Below are 11607 nucleotides of genomic sequence, written 5' to 3' on the forward strand. Positions count from 1 at the left end.
AAAGATAAGCAAGTTATCTTTACCAGTCTATAATTATGTTCCCTTTATTTTCCAATGACCAGTGACTCAGTAGTAATAAAGCAATCACGCGTGAGCTTGAAATGTCCAGCCTATAGACCGTATATCACGAAGTTCAACTTATAAATTGAATTGATATAAATGTGATACGGATGAGTTATATACACCCAGAAAACTGAGGGACTCTTATTAATGGAATAATAGTTTTCTTAGAGTAGGAGACGAAGCAGAGTTTACTTTCAATAACTTCAAAGAAGGAGCTGTGAGTGGAGGATGATAACTCTCTCTTCTCCTCACTGGGTATCTCATTCGATTATTCTGTCGCTTTACGGAACTCCTTAGTTCTTTTATGGGGAAGTATACGATGATTCTGTGGAAGATCTGAAGGAATGAATATATGTATAGGGACAATTATTAACGAGATCAGAAATCACTAGTCACAAGTCATCTTGATATGAAGAGGTACCTGCACAATGATCTAATCTTTAATCTTTCGATTAAAGGAGATGATATATACAGAGTGAAACACTTGTTCATTGGATCTCCCCTTAAGAGTTGAGATCCCTTTACCAGATCATTACATTGAAGGGAGTTATATTATCTATCATCTTGATAAATTCTCAAGGAAGATTTTTCGGTCCGCTTTACAAGGGTGAACGGTTAATTTTCAGAGGTGAACGTGGGATATTTAAACAGGGCAAATGCTACAGCATAGATTAAATCTTGCAAGAATATCGTCCAATGGACTGTCTGACCATTATTTTCTTCAGGCAAACATTGGGAAAAATAAAATGAAAAGGAAAAACTCTAGACGGAAAGTCAATGCCGACCTATTCATAAAGGAAGGAGTATAATGGAGTATAAAATGCACGGTGCAAGAATGAGAGAAAATTTTTTGAACTATACAATTAAGTCAAACAATTTAAACCTCCTTAAATATTTTTAAAATAATAACGGATGAAGATAATGAACGAGATTATAATATACCATGAAACGGTTACATCGACAGAAAATAAATTATGTTCACAAGTCTTGATGTTCTTAACTCGCATGTATACGTGGTGATGTGTTTGAAAAAAATGAAGAAAAAATGCATGTGTTCTTTATCATGATTAGAAGAAGAAGTTTTTCCTCTCTTTCCTTGACGCAAAGGTGTCAATCAAACTGTCCATGTCTTCATGGAGCACCTTGTCCACCATCACCCTGTCCATGTTCAAGAGGGTGAGGGAGGAGAGCCTCTCCTGGTCCATGGTGGTCCTCATGTGGTTCTTGAGCCTTCTGAGACAGGAGAATGACCGCTCCGCCTCACAGCTGCTGATGGGCATTGAGGCCAGGATAACGATCACCTTGTATAGCTCCGGCATCAGGCGGAACACTCCCGAGCTTATTAACTCCGCAGCAATTTGTGACGAAACCATGTCTTCTGTGTCAATATCTGCCTAGAGAAACATAAATTTTAAACATATAATGCAAAATGAAACATTATAATATTAACCTTGAATTGCTGGAAGATTGCATGGTCTGACTGGAGCTGCTCGAGTTCAAGTCTGTAGTGCTTGGCGACACGCTCAATGACACAGGTCTCCACTTCACTGTCATTGACGATTGCAATGAGATCCATTGTGATGTTTGTATCGTCGGTGGCAAATCTGCTCTCAAGCTCTAATACAATCTTATTGATTGCAACATCGAAATGTGTTTCACGGAAGTAGGATTCAGTTGTTCCTTTCCACTTTATTCTCCTTGGAATCTTCGCCTCCTTGAATTCCAAATCAATTGAGTCCTCCTGGTCAAATACTGATTTCATCTCAGACGACTTCAACTCAGCAAGTTTCCAGATTGATTCAAAGATTTTCTCATTCTTAAGATCTTCAAGAGTCCTAATCACTAGGTTGACGTGTTTCCGGGCCTTTGTTAGGTCAACCTTTCTGCCTTGAAGTTCATCTGACAAGCTAGATGTGTGTCTGAGGAGTGTCTTCAACAGTTCAATGCCGAAAACAAATTCGTGACTAAAGATGCTGTTGAGCAGAGAAGTTGCTGTTGAACTCGACAATGTATCTTTATCTTTTCTCATTATTATGAGGGTCTTCATGATTCTGACCATCCCTAGAGATACAGCGTGTACAGCATCGTAGCAGAGACTCCAGCAGGTAGCAGACTGGTTCTTCAGGGTCATCACCTTGGCATGCTCCTCATCTTTACTTGTTATCTTCACCGACTTGTAGATTGCTGACCTCTTTGGTGACCCTTCAATGAAGTTGTATAAAATTTGTACTGTCCCCATTGTATTTCTCAACAGGGTTATATCTGAGAGAAGATCCTTGACTACAAGATTGAGGACATGGGCGTAGCAGTGGATGTAGACACACAGTGGGGCTGCTTCCTTCCACCTGGCGGCAAGACCCTTCTTGATGCCGGATATGTTGGAGGCACCGTCCGTGGCCAGGGAGACAGTGCGGGCGGGGTTAAGGCCGAGATCCTTGACAGCCTCGTGAAGCTTCTCAAACAAATATTTGCCGTCAGTCTGGGTAACTTTTACAAACTTGAGGAAGCTCTCTTTCTTGATGCCTTCACTCGTCAGATATCCCAGTGACAGACTGAACTGCTCCGTGTTTGACATATCTGATGTCTCATCAACAATCACAGAGAACCAGTAGTCATCATCGCCGGCACAAGTCTTGACATCTTCAATTATATTTTCCGTCACTTTGGATGCTATAATCTCTATTTTTGGATGTCAGGTGAAGTCCATTTGGCAAAACCTGCCCCAGCTGAACAAATATATTTTGACTTCGGTTCCAGTTTATCTTTGAGAATATGATTGTCGTGTGAACGCAGACAAAAGCTCGAAGTTTGATTGTTTTCAAGATTCCGAACTTTTCTCTTGTTTCGGAATCGCCCCTAAATTACTTTGCGAGGAACCCAACAGTTTGAAAAGATACCTCAAATAAGCTTCTGACTTCCTCAGATGTTGAATTGGCCGAGAACCGAGGTATTCTTTCTCTTTGATGAGTGTTATCGACAGTTTGTGTTTTTGTTTTAAATGAACTTTCAACGAGGAACTGTTTTATCTATTTGACTTAATGAATTGAGCCCAAATATTGTTTAAAACTTTTTATATCTGATAATTTGGCCTCAATATTATTAATTTACTAATTCTATAAATGTGCCGGTGAATTTTGGCTACTTTAAGTACAATTTGTGGTGCCTCCAAAGGATTAATCAGAATCATTTTTTCATTTAAATGAACTATAATTTGTTGGAAAATGTATTCCATGTTCAATTTTGAGAAAAATTATCTAGCTTCCTTTTGGGTGGACGTGCTACAAATATGTAATTTTATTATAATGACTCAGTACTATTATGAGTTGGTCATAAGTTCCATATATATAATAGATTTTAATAATTAATTATGACTTAATTCATCTATATTTACATACCTATATAATTGGTGGACGGTTGAGTAAGGTTTTGTTTTTTTGGTCCGCTGAAGCGGACAAAGCATTAACAAAGTCAAAAGTTTGACTTTTATGCGGCACATTTAATTATTAATTTATTTGGATACAAATTTGTACATATACTAATAGTCTCGGAGCCTCCCACGGAAGATTTCACCCCATCAGATACAGAAGGTTTGACTCCCTGAAATTACCAATTTCACCTAAAACATTGATTTGATTTGATTTTTTTTTTGTCAGCCTGAATTCCGGAACCCCTGAAAATAGCCTCTACACGATCTTTTAACCATAAAGTACATAGATAAAACTTGCACCAATGTATAGTACATACTATATCATGACATCATAAAAAACCAAGACTGACAAAAAAAAGTAGGTCGGAAACTTCAGACCCCCTAGAAGATACTCCGAAAACCCATAATATTTACATTTTTTCAGGCCATTAAGGTAAATGGACAAAACATGCATCAAATGTCTATTACTGCGTTAAAACAGGAAAATTAAGTCATACCCCCCCCCCCCCTTAATTAAAAATTAAAACAATTTGTTGATTCTGCTTTATCAGGACATTATAACAATCCCAATCTGATTATGTTTTCAGTCACATATTGTATTATAAACTTTATAGATACATATTTAACTGAAAATTATAAAGACATTTGCCATGGATAGTGTAGGTTTAATCTTGAAAGTATCCACTTACACCTGTTCCATTGTCAATTAGTCATGTAGATGAAACAATGCAGAAAACTCCCAATGCAGCACTTATAAAGTATCTCAAGTCTCAAGTTTCAACAACCTCTCCAACATCAGTTAATGCAACCATCATCGATGCTTCGTTCTTTCTACATCTTCAGAGGACCTCTACTATTCCGTCTCGATTTGTTGAAATCTCTCACTTTATTCTTAAGAAGATGCTTCCAGCAGATGGGGACATTATTCACTGTGCTTCTGACAAATGGCTGTCTCCATTTAATATCTTAATATTGAGATTTAAGATCTTCATCTTCTGTTGCATACCATATTACTGGACCATCACAGAATCGCCCTAGTAACTAGATTCAATCCCTCAGATATACCAGTTTTAAAGAGTCATTGTTGTCAGTTGGGAGGATGATAGTTTGGTTTTTGTATTGTAACAGAAAACACTCACTTTTTGTTCATTCAAGGTATACCTGCTACAGCTACAAAGTTGCCAATAGAAGAGTGGTTAGAAGTGTAGAAGCTGTACTATGCAAACATAAGGTCTCAAAACAACTTTGTTATGCGTACATATTACACCGATTGTCTTGTAATTTGTCTAAGCTGCTGTTCCTCTTACGATTCTTCATTGAAGATATGGATAGAAGCAGGACAACACTCAGCGATACATCAGCATAACCCCGATGCATGCAGCACTTAACGATACCTTCTCCAAATCAATACCAGCCAATCATGCCTTCACAGGTTGTGACTATACATCGCCATTCAATGGAAAGGAGAAAATATGAACACTAAAGCATGTTTGCCTAACAAATTTTTGTGGGTAAAAAACTTTTAAGAAAAAACTCAAAGTGTTACAAACTTAGAAAGGGCAAAATATCCCCCAATAAATGATTAAAATAAATAAAAAACAATTCATATATTGGATAGAAAGGGTGAATTCAGTTTAACAATGGAAAATTATTATGCCTGAATTTTGTCCAACTAAATTCCCTACTAATACCACATACATCAAAATTACATTTTATCTTAATTGGAAAACTTGCAAATGGATAATATTGCTTAGAAAATGATCTTAATGATATACTATTTCTTTTATTTTTTTCTTTAAGTGACGAAGATGACTAAATCAGTGAAAACAGTAAAAAGGAGATTTTAAATCTACACTATCCATGGTAAATGTCTTTGTAATTTTATTTAAATATGTATCTCTAAGGTTTATAATTCAACGTATAACTGAAAATATGGTGAGATTGGAATTGTTATAATGTCTTGATAAAGTATTATCAATATATTGTTTTAATTTAAAGGGGAGGGGGTAATTTTTTGAGGGGTCTGACTTAATTTTCCAGAACGAAAATTTGTTTTCAGTCTTGGTTTTTTAAAATGCCCTGAGATATTACTTTACATTGATTTAAGTTTTGTCTATATACTTTATGGGATGAAATAAACCATAAATCCAACGTTTTTTGGGTGATTTAAGGTTGTCTGACTTCACGTTTCCGACCGACTTTTTGTCAGTATTGGTTTTTTATGATATCCTGACAGAGTATTATACATTAATGCAAGTTTTGTCCATGTACCTTATCGGTAAAAAAAACCGTCCAGAGGCTATTTTCAGGAGATGCGGAGGCCAGACCAAGCAGGGGGGGGGAGTCAGGCTGACAATTTTTTTTTCAATATTCTAGGTGACAAAATTAATTTCAGGGGGTAAAACCTTCAGTACCTTATGGGGTGAAATCTTCCGTGGCAGGCTCTCGGACTATAACAATTCCTCAAAATATGCAGAGGTCATAGTTCCAAAATATTAACTTTGAAAATTCGCCTTCTATATCTCGGACCAGTTTAATGTTGATATTACAAAATGTTCATTGAACTTTTATCACTCTCCGTTATACACTTTTAGGGAGCTCAGCATCAGCAAATTATTTTTTTTAAAGCCTCTTTGATACGTTTGATATTGTATCTTGCTGCTTTTAGTTAGATACATAAGTATATTTAGAAATATGATTTATTCAAATCACTTTATACTTGTTATGCAGAAGGAGTGGCTCTTAATTAAGGGGGGTTTCCTCCAATGATGATTTTCATGAATAAGTCATGATCAAAAATTAATTAGTTCTTCATAATACTTACTTTGATGACACGAATATGAGCTTAAAAGTGTATTTTTACATAGGGTAATACTAGAGGTGAATCGGACAAAAAATATCGGGCTAACCCACGGACTTTCGGCCCAAAATATGAGGATCTATAAGATAAAAGTAATCGAATATATATTCATCATAGCTAAATATATCCAAAACATCTGCATATAGTAACTAATTCATGAGGTAAAATACCGTAAAATAAAATCCCAATCAATTTAATACAAAGGCATTAATTTTGATGCTTTACATATTGATAAACTTATTTCCATGTGTTTATGACTTACATGAAACACACCTATCTTTTCCATTTCACTCTAGTTTGGTTGATTATACATTTTAAGTGGTTACCGTGGTGTATAGATACGAAATACATCATAAAAATACGGTCTAAACAAGAATATATTCCCAATAAGTCATACTTTAATCTAATGTAACTGACAATATTTTAATAAATTGTTATATATTTTTTGTAGTTTTATGTCTTTATAATGTTTCGTTATTTCTGAAGGGCAGTAATGAATGTTTCATTCATATTTGTAAGAGTAACATTTACAAATAATCAATAATGTCATCGTCAGGATATGAATCATAAGGTGTCCAATAGAAGATGAGTTGTATAGAAATTATTTTACATTATAAATAAATGTCAGCCTAGAATGTACGGACTGCAGGCTTTTCAGAGTGGAAAATTAAGTTTATGGGCAGCGGGTTTTCGGGGTCAGGCCTAGACCGAATCTACATCTAGGGTGTAGATATAATATGTTTAGGGTTCTATGGTCATTCATTACTTGTGGTGGTACTAAAATAACAGGTAAAATAAAGAAAATAACAAGAATTGATTCTTAATTTAACTTTAACGAAATAAAAATAACATATTTTGATCTCGTAAATGTGCAAAACATGATTAAAAAATGTCATATAAAAAACTTGCATGATGATGGTTTTAAAGTTGGAATATTAATTGTTAGGTATTTTATTAATGACTTCATTAAACTAAAGGTAATTGTAATGAGTTTCTGAGGCAACGTGACGGAATCTATTTGTATTCTTCTTCTCTGAGAGTTAACTTGAATAACTATAATTAAAAGATACTTTTGATTGATTATTTAATCTAAGGAAATGGTTTACATTGGATTTATTAATAGTAGAAATATATATTAAAATCGCCTTTGTCTTTGCCCTCAAATGATCTTGGAAGTAATTTAAAAAAATTAGTTCCTACTAAATTTTCTTTTTAATTTGTTTTATAAAATTTGGCTATATATACTTTTAAAAAAAAGTCTTATTTTTAACGTAATAAAAATAATTACTTTTTTGTTTATCTAAGTAAAAATAAAATACTTATAAATTTCAATATATATATGACAAATCATTTAGGTTTGATACGATAACAAACAGAACTAAACAAAAAAATGTAATGGATTGTATAAAGATAATATTAAAACCAATTCAAGTTATTATTATTTTTTTTTTTTTGTCTCTATAAAAATGTACGATTTCAAAACTTTAGGACCATGGTGCTAAAGATTCATAAAAATACTCCAAAATTTTTTAATCATTTTTTTTTTTATTACTTACAAATATTCGTTTGTAAGCCCATCCCCCTAGAGTAGTCCCACATTGCGAAAAATAATAAACCTCCTTGTATAATAATTATGATTATCCGGCCAAAGAATCATAGCTTCTAGCTATAGAAAGATTTCAGACGAATTTGATTCTCCTGTTGACAAAAGTACTCTAATTGTATTACTCATTATTAGTAGAGACTTTATGAAAGTGATTTTAATATTAATTGATAATTAAATAAAAAGTATTCTTGACTGAAAGTGGTTCTTCCAAAGATGAGTTGGACACCCCAAGAAATTAATTTCAAGAATCTACTCTTTTCAAGGGATAAGAAACGTATAAAGTCCTTCTCAGTTCTCGGTAGAAGTCCTTGATTTACAAACTGGATTTAAATACATTACAACTAATTCATCTATTAGTAAATGTTACTATTAAATGGTTAACCATCAAGAAAATGTTTTTTTTTCTTCGGAAAGAGTTTCTAGATGAGTATGGACTGCCTTTCTTTATTTTGATGCTAATATCAAATAAGTTCAATCCTCAGAATCTGTTTTTTAAGTGAGAAAGGGCTGATAAAGAAGAGCTATCATCCTTTTTGATCAGGATCTTTCAAGATAATACGAATATAGTTCATTCATGAAGTAATCATTCACACATAGTTGAGTAAAGTGATCAACATTTCTTCTCAGAAAAAGCAAGATAATTTTTATTGAAGAATGATTAATTTCTTGCTCCTTTAAATAAACCCAACAGTCAGCATCTTTAAATAATTTATCTTCATACAATGGATAGAAATCTAAATACTAGTATGTTTATCGGAGCCCTCTGATCTCTTATGCAATGGAAAGAAATAACTATGTTTTAATATTTTGTTCTAGCATTTTTGAATTAGATACTCAGGACTGATACTTATCACTTCCACTTTTCTTTTTTTATGTTAATATTTAATACACACATGATAATATCCATATGGTCCTTTTAAATATATTTTTGTATTCTGAAATACATTTTAATTTATTTATATAGTATTTACCTTTTAATTGTTTTTATTAACTTAAGAGTTTAAATGCAATTATTTATTTTAGAATCTATTAGTTGTGGCTATTACCAAATTATTTGTTATAACTTTATTTCACACCTTGTTTAGATACTATAATATTAGTCGATAAAGAGTAGTTAGCCTGTAGCCACTAAGGCATCCAGGCGCGACACAAAGTTTTCCCATTACTTGGATGAACTTATACTTAAACAGTGTAGCCAAATTTCCTCCGTGATGTGAAAATGAATCCTACTTGGTAGACTTGTTTTGAATGGTTGCGAGAGTCTTCCATTCCTTATCTAAGAATTCATTGGTATAAATTATAATAATAATTAATAACTATCTTACAACGTACAAATACCGCAATATTACAATTTGTAAAGATGGAATATTATTAAAATAGTAAAAAAAAAAAAAAAAAAAAATCCCTGGCGTCAGACAACAGTTGATATAACCTTAAAAAGTGCCTTTTTTTAATCCAGCTATATATTAGCCCAAGCAAAAGTGAGTCACACCCCTGGCGAATAATGTAAATTTTTTATTATGCTCATACCCTTTTGGTTTGATGGAGTTTCACTAATTAAATATAAGTAAACATTTTTGTATTACCTTTAATACCATCTAATCTAGGAATCATGTGTACAGTCTATATATATGAAGTATATGAATATCTCTAGGAATGACTGGGGCACAAACCTACGTACATTAGTTCAAGAAAATTATTTATCCCGGGCGCGTTATCCATGAGCTACGTTGATGTAGAAATTAATCTCTTAAATTTAATGTTATTACATTCGTGCCCAGGCTATTTCTTTTGAAAGAAATATACTTTAAATATATGGACTTCACACAAGATTCCTGAGTTAGATGGAGTAATTGTAATACTATAATGTATACAAATGTATACTTAATCAGCGCAACTCCATCTAACCAATTAATAGATTCTATTTATAGGAACTTTGTGAGACGGCTGGAAAGATTAAGGTACCAGATTACATTGTCCAACACATGTTCATAAATTATCGCCCATGAGAAATATCTCCAGTTCTAGCATCCCGCGGAGAAGATTTTCTTGTTATCTTAGAAAGATTAGACAACCAATTGCTCGATTTTCTCAAGTTCCTTAGAATTTCATAGTCGCCGATGTCAAACGTCCCATCCTAGTATTTATGAGTTTGATATTGACTGTGAAACAATCATTATACCTAGTATTATATTATTATATTATATTCCAACTTTAAACCTCAAATCTGTGTAGATCATATTCAAAGCTCGAAAGCTCCACAAATCCATTGGGCTCTTGTATTTCCTATTTATCAACCACTAAAAAGGATGATTTTTATGGAAAGGGTCTTGAAACTATGCTTTTCTTCCATTTGTTATGATCCAAAATCCTCATAGTAATAAGAAGATGGTTAATTGTGACATAGAATCACGAAATATGCATAAGATATAAACACACAAGACTGCAATATAATTTACTCCTTAGGCACAAGGAGGGAAGCACAAGTGAATGGCCACATCGAGCTCAGCACAATCTATGATTGTGATAACTGATAAGTTAATGAAGTATGTTGATTTATAATATATCATATTCACAATTACATGTTGACTTTCATGGACGATAACCTCATCTTGATCTATAACTCTAGTACAATCCTTGATGTAAGTAGAGATTTCAATATCTCTTTATGGTATTTTGCTGAAAAATGGACTGCATATGATTGATAATGATTCTTTGCAACCGAACGTAGCAGTAGCATACCGTGATTCCTTCACAATGCTTTGAAACCTGTGGATTATTTATATACAATTAATTAAGGTTTGAAGAATTGTTATTATTTAGCCTGTTTCCTTTTTATTTCTAATTTCTCAAAGCTGGAATACAACAGTAAAAATTCAAAACAAATATATAACTAAGAAGAACTAGTATTTCCTCTATTATTAACCAAGGCAAAAAAATTTCAAGGCGAAAACATCACAAAGCAAAACATCACAAGACGAAAACGACTCTCGACGAAAGTGGCACAAGGTGAAAACGTCTCAAAGCGAAAGCGTCACAAGGCGAATACGTACAATACAAAACCATAAAAGGCAAAAATGCTCAAGGCAAATCCTCTTAGAACCGCACAGGAGGTATTTTGTCTTTGGTACATATATTTGACACCTAGCTTCTTCATGAAGACTGAGGGTTCCACAATCTTTGGCTCAGTCAAATACTGTAGTAAACTGTAATACTCCATATTTAATAAAACACAGTGTAAAAGCTAAGTGTTTAACAATAGATTTATACATCAGTACTGAAAAGAAAAATGGATCTACTCAACATTTACGTATTGTCAAAAGCTCTAAACTTTGGTGGGAAGATGGATAGGATAAGCGGTGTTGGAGAACCTAAGAGACAGAGCTCTCTGGTCTTAGAGGGGGAAACTTAGAGAGTGTGAATCATGGCTGTTACTATGGAACGATTGCACTACTACCCATTTTTTACCTAAAAATGCAAATAGATCTTATTTGCATGATTTGGACATCACTAATTATCATAATATGAAAAAAAAAAAAAAAACGAGATATGAGTCTGAATAATTCCAAATACCGCGCTATCCAAAATCCGTGCTATTTTAAACTGGATTATGCGGGGCCCCTGTATAAATGATAAAAAATTTCAATTTGT

At 33.4% G+C, this 11607-nt stretch overlaps 1 protein-coding gene across 1 annotated transcript; it reads right to left on the reverse strand.

The window, feature by feature from the left end:
• Positions 1-982: 982 nt before the first annotated feature.
• LOC139906035 (zinc finger MYM-type protein 1-like) lies at positions 983-2735 on the reverse strand. Its single transcript, XM_071890143.1, has 2 exons — positions 1514-2735; positions 983-1457 (listed from the first exon to the last, which is right to left on the reverse strand). The coding sequence occupies exons 1-2, from the start codon at positions 2636-2638 to the stop codon at positions 1131-1133; spliced, it is 1452 nt and encodes a 483-aa protein (XP_071746244.1). The 5' UTR covers positions 2639-2735; the 3' UTR covers positions 983-1130.
• Positions 2736-11607: the final 8872 nt, after the last annotated feature.

This window comes from Lepeophtheirus salmonis, chromosome 7, assembly GCF_016086655.4.
Source record: "Lepeophtheirus salmonis chromosome 7, UVic_Lsal_1.4, whole genome shotgun sequence".
Lineage (NCBI taxonomy): Eukaryota > Metazoa > Arthropoda > Copepoda > Siphonostomatoida > Caligidae > Lepeophtheirus > Lepeophtheirus salmonis.